This window comes from Pelecanus crispus, chromosome Z, assembly GCF_030463565.1.
Source record: "Pelecanus crispus isolate bPelCri1 chromosome Z, bPelCri1.pri, whole genome shotgun sequence".
NCBI classification, from domain to species: Eukaryota; Metazoa; Chordata; class Aves; order Pelecaniformes; family Pelecanidae; genus Pelecanus; species Pelecanus crispus.
In genome coordinates, this window is record NC_134676.1 from 38001271 (window position 1) to 38020892 (window position 19622).

Below are 19622 nucleotides of genomic sequence, written 5' to 3' on the forward strand. Positions count from 1 at the left end.
TGCTTCTATTTCAATACAACTATAGCTGTAACAGTTCTCTTCTCCAGGAGGATAACAAGGTCTTTCAGAGCATACCCACTACTTATTTTGCTTTGTTTTCAAAGATCCTCTTCAGCAGACTGAATATTCTCACACTAGCTCCCTCTTATCTCCAGCCCAGAACCTACTACTGTCTAATTGTGCAAAATAGGGCTACCCATTTTTGTTACAACTGTTTAAAAATACAAATGGCATTTACATTAGTAAACCCAGAATATGAAGACCTGCTTAACATGTCTATCAGTGACCTGGAGGAGGAGACAGAACACACTCTTATTCATGAGGTTTGCAGATTACAACCAACTGGGGAAGGGAAGCAGCTGACACTCAAGAGCAGGGCTGCCACCAGGAGGGACCCAGGCAGTCTGGAGGAATGGGTTAACAGCAGCCTCATGAAATACAGTCAAGACAAATGCCAAATGCCAAGCCCTCTCCCAGCAAGGCAGAGCCCTGCAGCCATGAGTCTAGGGCTAGGAAACAGCTCTTGGGGGGCTGGCTCTAGGCACTGGCAGGCAGCCAGCTGAGCCAGGGCCACCTGTATGACTGGGCAGCAACGAGGGCCAGCAACATCTAGAGTATCATGAGCGGGTCACAGCCTTGAGAGCCAGGGACTGTACCCTCTGCTTGGTGGTTGTCAGACCCCACCTGGGTACTGCCTCCAGTTTGCATCCCCAACATAGAAACACCACCAACAAAATGGTGGGAGGTGAGGGGAGGCCACTGAGACAGTGGAGCTGGAGCCCTTGCCCTGCAAGGAGAGGCTGCAGGACCAGAGCTGGTTCAGCTGGGAGGAGGGACGGTCTCAGGGGCACCCAAAAGCATCTGCCACCGATGGGAGGGTGATGGAGAAGACTCCGTCAGGCTCTTCACAGCAGTGTGTGGCAGGAGGACAAGAGGTAGCAGCACGAGCCGAGAGAGGCTCAGGCTGGAGATAAGGAGAAACCTTTTCCCCATGAAGACAGCCTAGCAGTGGAGCCAGGGCCTGGGAAGGTTGGGCTACCTTCAGCCAGAGAAGGTTTCACACCTGGGCAAGGAGGGGTGAAGTCCTGAGCAGCCTGGTCTGACTCCATGGCTGAGCCTCTGGTGGTCCCTGCCAGCATGAATGATTCTGCCATTGTGTGAAACACAGCAGAACATGTGTTTCACACAAACGGACAAAGCGTAACCCTAAAGATTTGGCCCTCTCCTCCCTCCAAACGGGCAAAATTCCTTTGGGCTTTTTCACATCAATTAATTCTACCAACATGTAAAGAAGTCCTGGTAAATTTTCTGATTCAGACTGTGTAACACATATTATGTAAATTTAAGTACGTTTATTTATACTTACAGTTTCTAACTTGTTCTACCTTGTAACTACTAAATTTATTCAGCTTAATACAGAACCATTTCTCTTTAAATGAAAGACATTGTATTTTCTTATTACTTCCCCCCATCACAGTAGCCATCCTGTATTTCATCTCTGGAAAGTCAAGCAAGCAGTGCTTCATGTATAAGGTCTAAATTCTGCTTTTGCAAAAGTAAACATGAATCCTTTGGTTGTGAAGACAGATATCTAATCATGTATTTAAGGCAGGCACACGCTCATTTGCTCACCCATTCCAGTTAAAGACAACAAGCACTGAGCTCTTATACGAAGTTAATCACAAAAACACTTCACTTTATTTCACTGCCAGGTCGATCTTCACTGTACTAATCATGCACCAGCAATAAGCAGCAACATCTTTATTGTGATGGCTTTTGACATGGGTGCAGGACTCACCCCTCCTGCCTTTAGCAGCTTTCTTCTGAATTCCTCTGTCGGGTTGTTGAATGTGAGCTTTTCACAGCGGAGGTGATTTACAGGTGGGTGGCCTTCAAGGTGCAGGAATAAGTCATAGTCAAATCGAACTTTCTTAGGTTCTTCCTGAGGGTTGAAAATAACCAGATAGAAACATCTAGCACCAAAACTAACTAAGTTGAAAACAAGGGCTACACAAAGACTGTCAATTAAACTTAAAATTATGTCATTTTTAACCATTCTCTGTGTTCTCGGACACATGATGGAATTTACCAAGCATCAGCTGAGCTACAAGTAAATCAGAGAAGCTCCTATCAGTCCATGATAACACATGGTAAAATGCATGAACTTCATGAACTTCAAGCTGTCCTGACAAGCCTTAATTGGGAGTGTTATGTCATGTTTGGCACAGGCTACACATATACGCATAGGCAAGTATCATGATTCAGCTGACACAAGGTAACTCAGTCACCACACAATCACACTTCTGAGCCCTAGATAGTACTGAAGACACTGAAGTAAGTTTTGAATGCAAATTCCTCTACCGAAGCCAAATACTATTGTTTTCTTCACAAGTTGTAGAAAGGGGTAAGAATGAAACTGCTGCAGCCAACTATATCTGACCTCCTATGTATGGGGTCTGCTCATTTATTAATGAAACTTCATTGCCCTGAATGAGTGTGGCCAGCTAGATTTCAAGTGTTCCACCACAGCTTCCAAGTGATTAAAATTCCCTGCCACTGCAGTGAAAAAAATGAAACTGAATGTTCCCTGTACCAATATGGAGAGAAAGAACAGGAAAGGCAAATTTATCTTGGAAGAAATCATCAGTGCTCTGCTCTCCTGAGAAAGCCTCAGCTCAAAAAGGACACTAGTGGCATTGAATATACTTCAGTTTGTAATACCACAGAAAAGATACTAAGTACGTTTTGTGTTATACATTTACACAGTCCCTTCCAGAAGGTGTATGTCAGTGCTCTTTTAAGGCAATATTAAGTAGCCCTTCCTCCAAAGGTCCTGATGTGCAACAGAAGCCACCAAACCAATGTCAGCCTTAAGGCAGAACACAAGTAAAAGGTCAAATTCAGGAAAAGCTTTAGTAAAAAGGGAACCATGAGGGAAGAGGAGGAAGAAATACAGCAAAATCTTAGCACATATCCAACACTGCATGTAATCAAAATGTGTGCTCTGTTCAGTGACTGATGTTCAGAAAATTCGCATTAAAAATGTTTAGTTTTGATTCAGGATTCCAAGGATGTGAAGAACAGACAGCATAGAAATCTGAGTTATTCTTAAACAAGAGGTTTCAAACACAGCCAAGGGAAATCCTCATTGTCCCATCTCCAGACTTGGAGCCAAGACAACAGAAGGGGACCTGAAATAAAAGGCCTGCTGAAGACAGGAGAGAGTAGTTCCCTTAGATTAACTATTTTCTTGATGGACCATTTTCAAAGGCAACCATGGATGAAGATACTTCTTATTGTTACAAAGATTAAGACATGACTTCTTGCAGAAAAAAACAGAATTGATTTACTCCTCCGTCTGCTTAGAAAACTGTGATGCTGCTACAGGCAAACAGTTGGCACCAGCAGCCTTGCCATAAAAGCAAAGTTGTAAGAATTCATAAATGGGAGTCTTCAAAGAATTCTGTGGAAAGTTAGATGAACAGAACCAGTGACTTCAAAGTAGAGTTCTACTACACAAAGGACTCCCAGTACCACTGCCATTATTTCAAAATGTTGTGACAGTGAAGGCAGAATACACTGCAGTTTATGAGCCTAAATGGACCGCATTTTCCAGGGTAGGAGACTTTTGACCTAAAGCATTTTTTCAAGGACTTTGTCTCAATGCCTAACAACTGTAGCCTGCTGCTGAATTTGGGAGGGGGATTTGTTTGTCATTTCCCTAATTCTTTAAATCTTGGAATATTTTCTGTCAGGGTGAAATGCCTATTACATTTTCTACCACTTTCTGCTTAGTCCTGGGAACAGGCACCCTTTAATTATCCATGGTCCAGGCGGCTTCCTGTATCTCTGCCTTCTCTATACATTAGGGTACTTTCTGAACCAGAAATTGAGAGTAAGTCTACCTTGAATAAGTGATGATGGTCTGTCTCCTCTTCCTCCTTCTGTCTATCTCCTCTTTTTCTGTACTGGAATACCTGTGAAGTGGCTTAGGGGGGGAAGAGTAGCTGAGCCAGGAGAAAGCAGTAATTTGCCTCGGGAATGCCAGCTCAATTTTTGTGCCACTTTTCCCCTGTATTGTACCAACCCCAGGGAAAGGCATGCTGCTGCAGCTGTGTGAAGAGCTAGCTGACTCACAGTCCAACTGCTGCTTGTCGTATTCCATGACACCAAAATAGGGGTGAGGGATGTTTGCAAACTTCCTAATTCCACATGCTGCTTGAGAGTGAGGTGAGCTGCAATCACTGCTGCCCTCTTGATCTCAGTCTAAGCCACAACTCCTGCTGGAGAACTCCTGAGACTTGCAGGTCTCCACAGTCAGCAAAGGCAGCCAAAAGTCTGAGTGGAAAACAAAAAAAGAAATGTCGGGCGGGAAGCTTTCTGTAGAGATGCTTCAATGATTGACTCACTGTCTTGTGACTTCTTCTGCCCAGTTTTGGGATGAGCTCTTAACAGAAGAGTTAAAGAGAATAGGCTGCTTTTCATTAGATTTCCTGAATGAGTCAAAACTGCTTCCCTAATGGAGACAGAGCTAAAAAGCATACCAAAAAAGCCAGTCAACTCACTGAGGCAGTTCTGTTTCCTTTTCCAACAGCAAACAGGGTAGACTAAACCCTGCTTTTCACAGATTGATACAGGGAACATTTCAGAATTACCTGTTCGAAACCTACAACTTAGAAAGTGCCTGAGCAGAATTATCCACACCTCACACCTTGACAGAGCTTTCTGTGAAAGACAAAAGAATACTGGAATATCTACTTGAAGGCATACACAGCTAACAAAGTTGTACTCTAACACAAATTTTAAGTGACCAAGGTTCCAGCAAAAGTCTTTTACTATGCATTTCTATTTTCTTTTGGTTTTAGTTTTTCACCAAGTATTCAACACATTAAAGATGTAACACAGACTTGATTAAAATAATTATGTTAAACTACATGTTGGTAATATAAAATAAACACACAAGTATCTTAGAAGCGCATGTGAAGTATAATAATAGCTCCACTGAGGGACATGACACACAAAAGGAACCTAAAATATTGCAGGTATTAAGGTAGTGTACATTAAACCAGGCAACCTTTTTGCTCTTGAATTCCCCCCCAATCCAATTCTTTTTATCTGAACGAGTTATTAGTAATACAGACCCTGTTACATACATTAATGGAAATCTCTAAATTTGCTATCTAAGAGACCCGCAGTAAGTGTAGCATTTACTTAGACTCAGAATTTGAGATACCACAATAATGCAAGCTTTGTAGATTGGCACTAGATTTGTTTTTAAACTGTGCCCCCTGGTAATGTTGAGTAGAATCAATGTTCACATGTAGTCTAAAAGAATGTTTTTTCAGAGGATGCAAGATTAAAAAAAAAAAAAAGTCTGTTTTGAAAGATCAAAACCTGAACAAATTAAAAAGATTGGCAATACTAAAATAGAACAATAAGTTCATTATAAAATCAACATAATCAAGATCAGTTTGCTTTCTTAAAGTTTAAGCGTCTCTTGAACTTCCTTAAGCATTATTTAAAGTCTGTCCACTTCTGAGTAGGGTTAGTAATTCTTCTAAATAATTACACTCAACTTCTTTATTTTAGCAGATAATCCTAATTTCATAGAGTTATCTACTAAACACAATTACACATTTCTAAAAGTTTCAATGACTTTGAACTGAGGAACAGCACTGACAAAGATAGCTTTAAACCTTATTTTTAACGGAGTTTATTAATTAAACTGCAAATCTTTAAAAATCCCTGACTTCCGTACCTTGTTTTTGAAGTAAACCTCAATTGGTAAAATGAAACCAGCATACCCAGATTCTTCAACTTTGTAGGGTGGATCCTTGCACACTGAAACAAAGAGAAAAAACCTGTATTTAAGACACAAAAAGTAATGTTTTAAGTGCACAAGCAAAACACATGAGCAAATATTCTGTGACAATAGTTCTATGGCAGCACTGTTACAAAACTGCACACACACAGTAGGATGTACCTGAGCACAACTCAAGGTGAATTTTGCAAGTAAATTGTTCCCAACTGTGTACAACCTACAGTTAAGCACTGCAGCCAAGGCTTGTTCTGGGAATGGAAAATATACAGGATTCCACCCTGAGAAAGTTAAACATGTAGAGGGCAGAAGAAGTGCCATTCGTGTATTCATAACCTAATACTAATAAAATCCTAATTCTAATAAGTGTAATTTAAAATAAATAAATTAATTGAATTAGAACTAATACTAATAAAAATGAAATCTGTATTATTGCGGGGAGGGAGGGACACAACACAACATTCCAGTATATAGTGGAGAACCTCAGGAAGGTTAACTGTTGTATTATGTCAAAACAGTATCTGTGTTTACCATGCAGGATTCAGACTTCTTTAACATGACAGTGAGTATTACTAGCTCCAATATACAACCTTTCCCTTCAAGTTTTCAGTTTAATGCAGGGGCTTTTAGTTACATGAAATCCCCATAGTACTGAACATGAGCTCTCTGAAGAAAGTGCCACTAGCCTGCCAACTCCAGCCAGTGAAAGAATTGGAACAGAAGCCACATCTTCTTTCTCCTGTTTGGCTGCATGACAACCTCATTACACGATTCATGCCCACATTAACACATAAGCACATAGGTAGGCTGAGCTTAAGAAACCACGCATCTCCTGCAGCATCAACTCAGATACTTCCAAATACTGCACTGATATGTATGCCAACTCACGTCATATGCACTACCATCTCAATGACATCATAGGACAATGACAGTTTTTCTACTGTAGACTGGTAGATTGATGCAATTCACACACAAAGGGTTGACTTCTTCAGAAACATTTGCTCAAGCTCTATCAATCTTGTGGACCAAAAGAAAATTCAGACTCCCAGATGGATCATCATTTGCTAGGATGTATGCTCTTTTCAGAATTGCCTGGTACCGGCTCACTGGACTGTATTACAAGCAACTTAAACCATACTTTACAAAAAGTGTGTCTTGCAAGCAACTGTGCAGCGCCTGAATACCAAAATTATTCTTTTTAGCAAAGCACCACAGATGGGCACTTGCCACCCTCTATCATCCCGAAAACATGGCAAGGCCCATCAGACACATCCAGGAATATAACCGCTACTACCTTCTTAGTAGTATGATCAGTATGTCACCTTTCTGAGGACATGCAAGCTTGGATAATCCCCCAGTAAATGAACACAGCAGAATTTTCTCCTACTAGCTTGCCATTCTCCTCCTGCTCTGCTAGCACCAAATCCATGCAGGGACTTCAAGGATGATGAAGATTCTGAGTCCTTGCTCACCTACTGCAGCTGGCTATCACTACCCAGTTCACTTCATGCAATCAATGAAAAGGGTAAAGGATGGCAAAACCGGAGCAAGAAAAATCTCTTTTCCAGACACTTCTGCAACACTGTCCTCTTGTAGCTACAGCATTTAGTTTGTTTTTCTTGGTAGGAAAAAAGAGGACCTATAGTTTATAAAGTGGGATTTGAAAGATTTCGAAGAAAAGTGTTAAGACGATAGGTCAAATCTGAGAGGTGGTTTCAGACATACAAAGCTTTTAAGTTGGAAACCAAGCATTTTGTGTTAGAACCTCCCAGCATTAGTACTTCACCTTATACTGACATGTCTTCCCTTAAGAGGGCTTACCAGCATTTGAAACATATAAGAGTCCTAGTTAAGCACAATAACAGGTTACAGTAATACATACTGACAACTTTTTCTGCCAAAGACAGAGGAGCCTTCCTGCTCCTCCTCTGCCTTCAGAAGACAACTTGAGGAGAAAGCCTTCCCAGTATTATTTGAATGGCCATGCAGGGTTCAGAAGACTGAAATCCACTTATATAAAAACAGGGAAAGATTATACAGCAGATTTTTATCCAGATGGAAACATAGAAACTTTAAAAACTGCAATAATACATTAACTGTTACAAAGATTTCAGTCTCCGTTACATGACAAGTCACAAACCACTTTTTTTTTTTAAATAAATATCACATTAACTTCTTCCTGAGAATGTAATTGGTGCAGAAAACACCGTCAGCATAAGTATTTTTCATTCTCCCCCTCAAATCTCTCTTATTTCAGATTTACACAGCTGTTAGCCATGCTGAATAGTACCTCATCAAAGTTTCACATTACAGTTCTGAAAACAAAGTCTGTTACATTTGCAGGCTTTGTTGAAACTTGGGTGATGGGTTACAAAATACTTTATCATAAGGAAACTACTTTGGGTGCCTTCCCAAACTGAAAGATGGGCTTTTAATAGAAGGAAAATTCTATAATCTTGTGAATTAAACCTTCCTGAAAAAAAAAGCAAGTGACTCAACAAAGCTCCATGCTATTGCATATGTGTAGACTGCAACTAAAAGGAAAGCTATTACATTTTCCTCACCTTTCTTGTGGAAACCACTACTACACGTACTGGCAGAAACAGCATCTTTGTGCACTCTGGACCAGCACACACTGGCATAAGCTCTTTTTGTTTCGTTGAACTGTTTCAAGTAGTAATCAGGGCTGCAATGACATGCGCAGTTTGGCCGAGCCAACAGGCAACCATCCTAGCAAGGTTTGCTGAGTGGAGAAGAGAGAGGTGTCAAGAGTTAGGTAAACCACAGAAAAGGTAGAGAGAAAAAAAATAACAGGAGATGGGGGAAAAAACTGTAATGGAGAATGAAAAAAGCAAATTGCAAGTATAGGCCAACAGAGCAAAACCAGCAACAGAAACTAGGAAGGAGTGATTTTGAAGAAGGAAGCACCTGGAAACCCTAACATGCTTCTCAAATCTCATTAAAAAAAAGCTGCCACACTAGACCAGGTAAATAAGCAGAAAACACTACCCTTCCACAGACAAACAACTTCCTCCCCATCCAGAGGGACAGTGGCATTTCCTCAGTGACTGCTCCTCTCCTTTGAAGTGGCATTTCAAGCACCAGATAAACAAAGCCTCTTGCACAACATTATCACTAAGACTTAATTATTTTGGTCAGGTTCTTTCCCTTGATTCCTTGTATGTTTCCTTGATCATATAGCTTGTATGATCACAATGCATTTCCTCCCTCTCTTCTGTATCTTTTGACTAGGTGGTCCAACTTCAAGACAGTCTATGACAATTAAGGCCCTGCAGATTCCTACAGATCCAGTGAAAAATTAGTGCCTGCACTGAGAAGGCAGTTCCAGAGAACATCTTCGCTGAGATGCAGGGAGAAGCAGCCAGCAGTATGCAGAATTACAAACCAGATATAACACAGTGTCTCTTCTCATAAGAACTGTAGGGCCAGGAGAAGAGAAGTAAAAAGAAAAGCAAAACTACGCACATTTCTTTAGGCCCACTGGCCACAGAATAAGCTGGGGTTTTTGTTGCCTGTGTAAGGCAAGATAAGGAGCTTGTGATACTACACTGTTATTCTATCTTTGTCAGAATGCAGGATCATTTCTCTTCTTCCATAAATGAAAGCTTTAATCTTAGGTATTTGCAAATGCATTTGCTAAATGCAGACAGATGAGCCCCCTAAAGCAATTTTAGGTGCAATTTTGAAATAAAAATAGGAGTTTATGCAACACAATTATACAGCTGAAGTCTATCCATCATGTTTCACTGTACTTTGGGATGAACATTGCTGTAACAAGTAGTGAAGTTGGTATGTTTGAGGCCACAGAAGGGAATTAGATCAAACAGGGCTCTAACTATAGCAAAAGATGATCAAATACTGCATTGAACTTCTGTGAAACTAAAAGACTACACAAGCTGTTAAAGGATGGAGAGAAGAGGGGAAGGTGTAGAAGCTAGATAACAAGGCTTAGGTACTAGGACAAGAAGTAGTTGTCATAGGTGGAATGACATTTTTCCATAATGCTGGGGAAGCATACACATGTGCACACACATGTGCAACTGCACAGATACTGACTTCCAGTACTGTACATACCTCAGGTGCTCACTTACAGTATACTGTCCCTTAACCTCCCTTGATAGAGAACTATTGAGACACTCAGTTGCAATTCTAGCTGTATTACAAACACTTCAGAAACAACAGGAAGAGTCAGAAGCATATTGGCTATGCTGAAGCACTCATTTTGATCCCCCTTTCCATACACACAAGTGCAGTAATTCGTAGCTGATAAAAATTATTGAAATGCTCCTCAAACACAGTGTGTCTTCCAGAGACCAACTGCAAGGTATCAATGTGCCTCTTTTAATGAAAGCTCAGTAACAACATTATCCCTACTAATACACACTTCTATTAACAAGGTTTTCTTCTCCGTACGATCTCACTATCTGTTTTGGTAAAATTGCCTATTACACTCAATCTACATAAAAGAAAGAGATGTGAATGCTCAATTCTCACTCAATGCACTGTACAATTAAATTCTTTTGATAATGCCAGCATAATGAGTTACCCAAGATCACAGCAAGCCAGGACAGGAATTTATGAGTTGTAGATTATCTGTCCCCTATTTGTCAGGGAATAGGCCTTCTCTACCAGCTCACAAATGGCTTAAATCATTTACCTCAAATGTTTTGCTTCTTTACACCACAAAAGAAGCACTGTTTTTTCTTTTGTTGTGTTCATGCATGCATCCCCATGTGTTGCATCAGACATTAACTGACACCTAAGGAACAGATACAAATCAAGCCATGATGATGCATTTTAGTAACAGTAAGCACACTGAGGCCTCTGGAGATAATAACAAAATTCTAGTAAGAGCTATCCTTTTAAAAAATTTTACCATGAGATTAATTTGCCACCCAACACTGTTAAACACTTCATTGTGAATAGATTTTTCCTTTATTAAAAATGCAGTCAGAATGAGTAAGGAAAGGCATAAGTTCTTTTAGGCAGCTGCTGACACAACACCACCAGGACCATGCAGTATAATGACTGTAACAATTCACATACATTTTGTGCACCCTGCAGGATACACCAAGTGGGCGCTTGTAGGAAGTGAAGCCTTTTGATAGAGAACTGGTTTAATCGTAACTTTTTTGTACTGGTATTTTACAGATTCTTGCCTATATTTTGCTCATATTGGTCACCCTTCAACCAACTCTTCCCCGTCTTCATCACCATCTTCATTAAAAGAAGTCTCACAACAAAGGGGTGGCATTTACTTTCAGAGGAAGGCAGACTGTGGTACCAAATCCCTCCTACAGGAAGAAGTCAGCTTTAAATATTCAGCTGTGATTTCCACAAAAGCTCTTTGACTCTGCTACTCAGTAGCTCACCTTCCCAGCTGACGGGCTCCAGTACTCGGACTCTATACAAAAAGAGGCAAGAAGAGAATGGGTCCGTTATGCCCCACCTTCAGGCACACCTCAGCCATTAATACCAACAAATTGCTAGGCAGGTTCAAACAAAAGCTAGGAAAAATTACTAAACTGAGTGTGGGTTAAACAGTACCTCCTATGCTAGGAATAAGGCGTTCCCATTTGCTTAACACCTTATGCTGACAAGTATTTCAAGAGACAAATACAACCCTGAAGTGAAAGCACAGAGGGCACTAAGAGAGAACTAAGACTGAGCTTTCAGCATTGCATTTACAATCACACTAAGTTCCCTGCCCCGCATACTGAATGCCCAGATTCCCACCACTTCTACCACCTGGACAGGATACAGCTTATAACCCCTTAAGGGAACCCTAACTAACTTTAGGAATGATGTTTTCTGTGTGTAATGCCTACTCCCTGACCACTGGATAGCTGCTTCATCAATTGAGACCAAACTGATACACAAGACAGGAGGGCAGGGAAGGAGAAAAAACTCTTCGTCATGCCTAACAAGGTTTTCCAAATCCAGGTCTTACTGGACTACATAAATCAGCACGGGCCTTTAAACATTGCTAAAAGACCAGCAGAGAGGAGTAAACACCCACCCACTCACAAATAAATTTCTCATTCCAAACAAAAATGGGCTAACAAAGATAAGGTTTGGGTTTTGATTTTTTGGTTTGTTTTGGGGTTTTGTTTGGGGCTTGGGGGGGGGGGGGGGCAGCGCAGGGGGAAGAGTTGCTTTTTGTTTGGTTGGGGTTTTTTTGGTTGGTTTTTGTGGTTTGTTTGGGGTTTTTTTCACAGTTAAAAGGCCACATACGCCCTCCTAACTCTTCCTCTTAGCACATGAAGACAGCCGTAAGCCTTGAACACACAATTTTGAGTTTCTGAAATACAGCAGTGAGCTTCCTACATCCTCTGATACAGGTGGAACAACCTGCAGTTTTGCATTTACAATGCTGCCAATCATTTGGATAACTTTAAAGGTGCTTTTCTGTAATTTAATGGTTTTCTTACACTAATTCTCAGTGCACATATACTATCTGCCCATAGGTACTAGAAACAACTGAGAACATGAATCCAGGAATTCCTAATTTTGATTTTTTTCTGCAGCACATATAAAATATCTCCTGGCCTTTGAAAGTACAATCACTAAGTGTTTTGACATAAACTGTTTGAGATTAGAAGAGGGCCTAAGGCATCCTCACTATTTCATAATGTTGTGCAAGCCCATTTAAATGTATGCATGCTACAGATGAGAAAGAATGCATCTTCACCCATTAGCTGTAAAGGAGAAAGCAACCTGTACTGTCAGAAGATGGGCAAGGGCTACCTTAACTTGGAAGTTTCCTCTTGTGTAAAGTTATACTGTTGAAATTCACACAACTTATTTTTCAGCTTTGCTGAAATGGAAGAAAAGGGGGAAAGGATTTAAAAGCTCCACCTTACATGCTAGATTCTGGAGCTATACTGGCTGGCAGCAAATCATCCACCAGACCTTGAAATTACATATTAAACTGTGTTTTCCCACCCGTTCCAGGACTTCCAGAGGAGGAGCACTTCTCCTGACTGCCCCACCATACACAGACATCAAGAGATCCTCAGGCACCTGCAAGCTTTCTAACTTCAGTACACATCACAGATGGTGCAGAAGTCCCTCCTCTTCACTCAAGGACACAGAAAGCTATTTTTCTATATTCTGCACTCCACATGTAAGCAACAATCCTTAATGAGACAGACGGAAGTTACTGGAGATGTCTAGGAGCATTCACAGTTCATGCCTCCCATCCCTTCTGTCTGCTCCCTCAGCCTTCCTTCAGATAAGATGGGAATGAGACAGAGAAGGAGGGGGAAAAAAAGAGTGCTTTTAAACCAAAGTTTTTCCTACACTGTATTTCACCTTTTCATTCTAGGGTTGGGTGGGTTTTTTTACCCAACAGGAAGTGGTTCTCTAAAAAGCCTGTTACATGTATGTGTATATATATTATCTCAGGTATCAATGGATCAGAGTAAATGACTTCCAGAAAGTAGCTGGTCTAGAAGTCTTCCTTAGAAAAGCATGCCACTGCAGAAAAAAAAAACCAAAAACCTTGAACAGGAAAGATCCTTAACAACTGAACTGCAGCTAAGGCTGTCTGGATAATAACATAATAAACCAGACAATTATTTTTGCTGGAAAAGACATTAGCTGTAACATTAAAAACTCCTGACTATAAACTTCAATTTGTCCTGTAGATATCATTACTCTTTTAAGAGTAACAAAAATTCCTAGTAATTTTGCATTAATGCATATTCATATTTGTATAGAAAATATGGCCCTTGGGATTTTCTTTTTTACTGAGGAAAACATGTCCCACGATTGCAGGATTTGAAGTAATTTCTATCTCGGTTGTTAACTATATATGTCTCCCTGCTCAATAAAAAGACTTTGCATAGAGAATACTTTTTCTTAACTCCTAGACAAACACTTGAGAAAGTCAAATAAATATCTGTCTAGGTCTCTATTTTAACTTAATTATGCTATACAAAGATCAAACTGGGAACAAATATGTTCAGAGCTATCAAAATTATTCTGTATTCCAGTAATGCCATACTTGTGTCAAACTTTTTCTGCTAAACTGCAAGCCAAGGCTAAGAATTTTTCCATCACACTTCTCAGTTCTTTGTTGTTACTTTTATTCATCATGATCAAGTAGATACAACTTGCTTTACTTGTAAGGCTTTTCATTCTACGGAGCACATACGGTAACTTAGAAAAGTATCAGAACATTTCTCTTTTAAAAAACAGTGACACATAAAATCTGTGTTTGCATCAGCCTTGAGAAGGTAAATCTACCCATCTGACAGTGCTTAAAACCAGAAAAACTAGTTGCTCAAAGTTGGTATGAATCTTTCCATTGCATTAAGAGACAAGAGCTGAGAATCCATGTCTGTAATGCCGTCTGGTTGAACTTCTGTGAAAATTCGGTAGCAAACCCCAAAATCTGCTACTGCACTCACTGTTCATCATTATGACTAGTCATCATAAGTCTAGCTGACTTTTTACATGACAATTAAAAAGAAACTGCTAAGCAGTTCCAGTAACAAAAGCAAGTGGATTTCTGAATGGCTAGAATAGCTCCTGGACTGCACCAGCAGTCTCCAGCAAAAGCTGAATAACAGAGAACTTCACAGAAGATGAAATGAAGTATTTAAAGCTAAGAAATGAAGACAGGAGATTAGGGTGCATCTCCATGAAAGCAGCATAATTCAGTTCCTGTTCACAATGAATACAGAGTTTGTTTTTGAAATAATATTAACTAGTATCTAAGAGCAAGACAGTAATTCAAAGGAGTTAGCATATCCTCATTATTTATCTGTTGCTTTAGCATTTTGCACTTGGAGGAACAATACCCTTTATATGTCTTTACTGCCCTTTGAAGACTGCAGACAGACTGCAATATATTTTAACTTAGGTTAGCAGGAAACTGCTTCTTACAAAAGTATTTCACTATGATTTGCAATGTTTCTTTCTTCATATTAAATATACTGGAAAACATAATCAATTTTGCTTCTATGGTCTACCTGATAGTCTTCTCTGTTCCTTCCAGAGCAGCCACACATAAGATCATGAATGCTAATCTACCTTGTGTAGTTATTTTAGCAGTTGGAGAGTGGGACTAAGAGAAGGAAAAGAAAAATACCTCTCCAAACACATTTTATGAATAGCATTCGTTAGCAAATGGGAAAATATAAGAAAGTATGCTATCCTAGCTTAAGCAAAACATTGATGTATTAACATGATATGAACTTAAAACTACAGAAGGGTACCCCTAAGGCTGGAACAATTATTTACACAGTGTATTTATATGAATGTGCCTGCTTTTTCTGGCTTTCACTTAGCACTCTGCTTGCATAACAGACCAATACAAAGCTCTACAACCAAAAATACCCTGAAGTAGAGAGATTTGAAGCCTGTGTGCAAACACATTTATAATGAATATGATGTAAATGTATGCTCCAGCCATAAACACAGCTTAAGAGCTGTGTTTGCATGCAGGTAATGCAGATGTTGTGTATGCTGGCATGCAGGTAACGATCACAACAATTATACTATTCAGCTGTTTGACATTTTGAGGGAAGAGAAAAGGAGAACAGGTAGCCACATGAGGCTACTGATGAGTAAATTATAAAGAAGGGGCATAGAAAACTAAGATTTTCTTCAAACAGAAATAATTAAAATTGCAATGCTGTTTCTGACCACTATAGCACACCTATAGCTTTATTTTTCTGCCAAAGAGAGGTACAAGATATTAATTCCTCAAAGACAGCCACAGATATACTTCTTCTCAAACTCAGCAGCACTACATACTATGTAGCTGACAAACTCTCCTTTGTACATAGAACAGAAGAGGTAGGGGGAAGACATATAGATTGGGCCTTAAAAGCAGAGAAATCTTCAAAGTGGCACATGGTCTAATCCTGAATAATTGTTTTGTTCTAGGCCAATTCCAGCATGAAGTGAACAATTACACTTTTAAACAATCCTCACCTTAAAAAATGCTACATTCATGAGACTGCATTTGCACTACTAATCTGCTAGTAATCTGTAAAACAATAACAAAAATAACATGACCATGCTGTCCAAATACACATTTGATAGATCATGGCTAGGGTTTTGTCTAAGAAAGCAAACTGCTTTCTTAGGCATGGAAGCAATTCATTTCAACTCCAGTCTTTTAAAAATGTCATGGAAAAGAGTGGACAAAATTGTGTTTTGCAAACTGGTCTTTTTCTGTAAAAAAAAACTAAAACAAATAAGAAAGCTATTGACTGAAGCATCAGCAATATTTTATTTGTTTATATGTTATAGAATAAAAACATTTTGTCTGTCAACCCTAGCCTGTAGTTGTTTCTGAGAGAAGAAACAAACAGCGTTGTTTTCAGTTTTCCCATCAGTGACATCTTTGCAATTCCACTGTTGAGTTGAAAGCATTCGGTAGTAAGTAATTAATTTTGTTGATAGTTCTGGAGGAACATTTCTGGGCCTCTTAACCATTTTAGTTCTGCAGATCTGGAAAAATTGAAGTGCTTCCTAATAGACCTTAACATATGCAAAGTGCTAACATTCATTTTTGCTACCAAATATCCCAAACTTGTGCTTCAGTGTTTAGACAGCATAATCACATAAAAATATTTTTAGAATCACTGGCAAAGGCAGTTTGGTTTTGTGAAGAATTATGCCACACTCCTGACCTATAATGTGTTCTGCTTCTACAAAACTATTTTAAAAGAACTTCAAAGTATACATCAACGAAACAGAAAAGTGTTTCAAAAGTGTTTCCAAGTGACAAAAACCTCATTACAAAGTTATCCTGTAGAAAAATGTATTTGCAAAGCTGAACACTAAAGGGTACTTAAGCTGCATAATAGGCAGATTTTGTATGACTGTATAGTATGCCAATATGTTTAAAGCCATGTAGAGACAAATGAGCTGTACATCAAGATTGACAGAGTAAAATATGATCATTCAGCAGTGAAAATTAAGAAATAACAAACTTTCAATAACCTTGGTAATGAATGCTAATATGTGAAGAGATGAAAAACAATGTTTTGAGGAATGAGGTACAAAAAACAATCAGAGACTACAGATTTTTAAAAAGTGCATTAAGTGCCACCTATTAAACTTCTGAGGATTAACTCATGTTTTTATTGATACAGCTCAAAATTCAGTGTAAACATCTTGAACAAAAATAAACCAGCCATACATGCAGGACACTAAAATTAATCTTATACTGCCATTGTTTCATTAGTGGTCATGACTCAAAAAGACTGCAGAGGAACAAAAAACCTTACACTTTCCTTCAATTTTGATGAAGGGAATGTAATGATTTACTTTGGGTGAAGTAAAGCAATTCAAACCTGCAAAATTGTGTACACCTGACAATAATTTGCCTCAGTCTAACAAGACATCCCCCAGTTAACACTCATTTATAATTCTTTCTGGAATTAGAATACACATTACCTAGAGAACATTGAATTAGTCAAAATGGCAGTCAGCATTTCAGACTAGCATATCAGGTGCTTTCAACAGAGTCATGCTCATAACTTTTCTATATCAAAACAGACTTCCGTGCTTGGATATAATTTATTCAAAACATTATTTCCCATAGTAGATTTGATTAACAATAACTAACTGCACAAGAAGGGTTTTCAAAATTTGGCATGTTTAATTCTGGGGGTTCCTTAGCTTTCTTATTTTTGATTTGTTGGTTGGTTTTGTTTTCTATTTTTAAACTAGCAACTGCCCCAGGAAATTGTCTTAATAGATACATCTTAGATTTGTTCCCAGTCTGGTCTTTATAGGTTTGAAGAAACAACACCCCTAAGTACAGTCTGCATGCAATCTACTGTTAAATTAAGAAAGAAAAAGAGAAAGGGAAGCACTTATAGAAATGCAGCTAAATCAGATCAAAACCCTAAGCAAGCTTCCCCACTCATTTTTCTATATGTTTTCAGAAGGACAAGTCTTTCCATCAATCAGGTGTTTTAAAAATATCATGCTATATTAAAGATAGGTGATGTTTATTTTTAAATTCAAGATAATCCTATTAATTTAATTTCGAATAGGTAAGCATGAAACAGGGCCAAACAGCAGGCATAACTTCAACTGCCTTATATTTACAGCATCTGCTTGTCTTTGTCTTTCTTTAAAATTGCCTTTCAACCTGAGCTAGAGCTCCCAAGCTAGACAACATACTGGGAAAATTGCCTCCTAGAACATGTCTCTTTCCCCCTGTTTTTGTTCTTATTTTAACATGGTGTTCAGCTGCCATTTACTGCAGCTCCACTGCAGGTAGGTTACACAGGAGCCTTTGAGCACTTCTAGACACTTATAAGGGATGGTAGCCATCAGTGAGCACCTAGGCCCAAGGATGGCAACCCCTAAGTGCAGCCATTAGGTTAAGACTTCTGCCTCTTCATATGAACAGTAAGGAAGCTACAACTTGTAGCTAAAAGCACATGTCCTTATTCAGGGCAAACAGAAGAGGAAGATGAAACAGATAACAGCAGAAAAGCCTCATTTGGCCCAAAAGTTGGCCAAACAGCATGACAAGCTGCAGGCTCTAGGTTTGGGGGTGCAGGCACTGGAAGGGGGTTCCCCTGTGCAGATGCTGCTCTGCCCTACCCATCCCCTTCAGGGAGCACTCTGTATCTGCTGTAAACCTGCATATGCCCTGGTACTTCTCATTTAAGCCACAGCTCATAGAGAGTGAGAGTTGAACTTCTGCCGCCCCTCGTCCTCTCCTGCTGCAGTAGAAATACACGGCCTCCACCCAGCCAGGACCTCCACCCAAGGCTGCCTCCTTGCTCCACACCACCCAGAAGCACTCATGTGCTCCCCATTGCTTCCCTGCTGCCAGCCCTATTAAGGGCTACTTCTAATTACTCTGTCATCTGAGAGAAATGAACACAACAACAAAAAAAACCCTTTTTCGTCAGTAAGAAGGTCGTATTATCAGAAATGTGCCCATCTGTGGCCTCAGGCTGAGTGAGCATTGAAGAACCCTCCCCACACACACAATCCAATGTACTACAAAGAAAACACTAAAAATAGTAAAATTGAAGCTGTGAAGACTTTCAGCATTCAGAAGTACAATCACCTGAGGCAAAGCCAGTAACACGCACCATTATGAGCCCTGTAGCTGAAAGGTTCAGAGAACTACAAGGCAGAGCGGGGTGAGGAGAAGACTTTCGTTCCAGCACCCAGTCTTTAGGAATTGACTGCTGTCAGCAGCAGAACTTCAGCCGTGTGCTTCAGAAACTACAAATACTTCCATGGCTGTTTGCCAGGATACCGCACGTCAATATGCAGTGCCATTTAGACAGCCTGAGATTACAGGAAATGCTGAAGGAGATGGAACAAATCAGTCACACAGTTGCCACCTGTAGGAATGGATAAATAGGCTTTCTGCAGGTTTTGAGGTATAGAACACATACTCAGATCTCTGCTATTTAACAATGATTCACTTTTAGGAGTCTTTCAAGCAAAACCTAGTTAATGTAATTAAAAGGAGCACTAAGAGAAGCAATGAAAGGACAGATACTGAAAACATACATAGCAACCCCCCTGTTTTTAGAACTCACTACTACCTTCCAAAATGTCCTGAAGTTACTTTATGAAGAATATTTACTTATGTACACAAAAGACAGCATGACAAGAAACAATTAAGCTGTATTATGGTCCACATAAGAGTAGAAACTGAACATTCTTGATTCTCCCCAACTGTTTACATTCCTCTTAGGACAGCACAAAAGATCAAACCACCTTCTGCTCCAGGGTAGACTTTGCGGAAAGGAGACATTAACAGCATCTTTTCCTTACAGGA

The 19622-nt window shown here is 39.6% G+C and overlaps 1 protein-coding gene across 1 annotated transcript in view; it reads right to left on the bottom strand.

Annotated features, from left to right (window-relative positions):
• The window catches only part of MLLT3 (MLLT3 super elongation complex subunit), a 155131-nt gene that overhangs the window by 74431 nt on the left and 61078 nt on the right, over window positions 1-19622 (bottom strand). Inside the window, exons 3-4 of the mRNA XM_075726610.1 lie at window positions 5759-5841; window positions 1799-1942 (exon numbers count right to left, since the gene is read on the bottom strand). Coding sequence (XP_075582725.1) covers window positions 1799-1942; window positions 5759-5841 — 227 coding nt within the window. The remainder of the gene's footprint in view (window positions 1-1798; window positions 1943-5758; window positions 5842-19622) is intronic.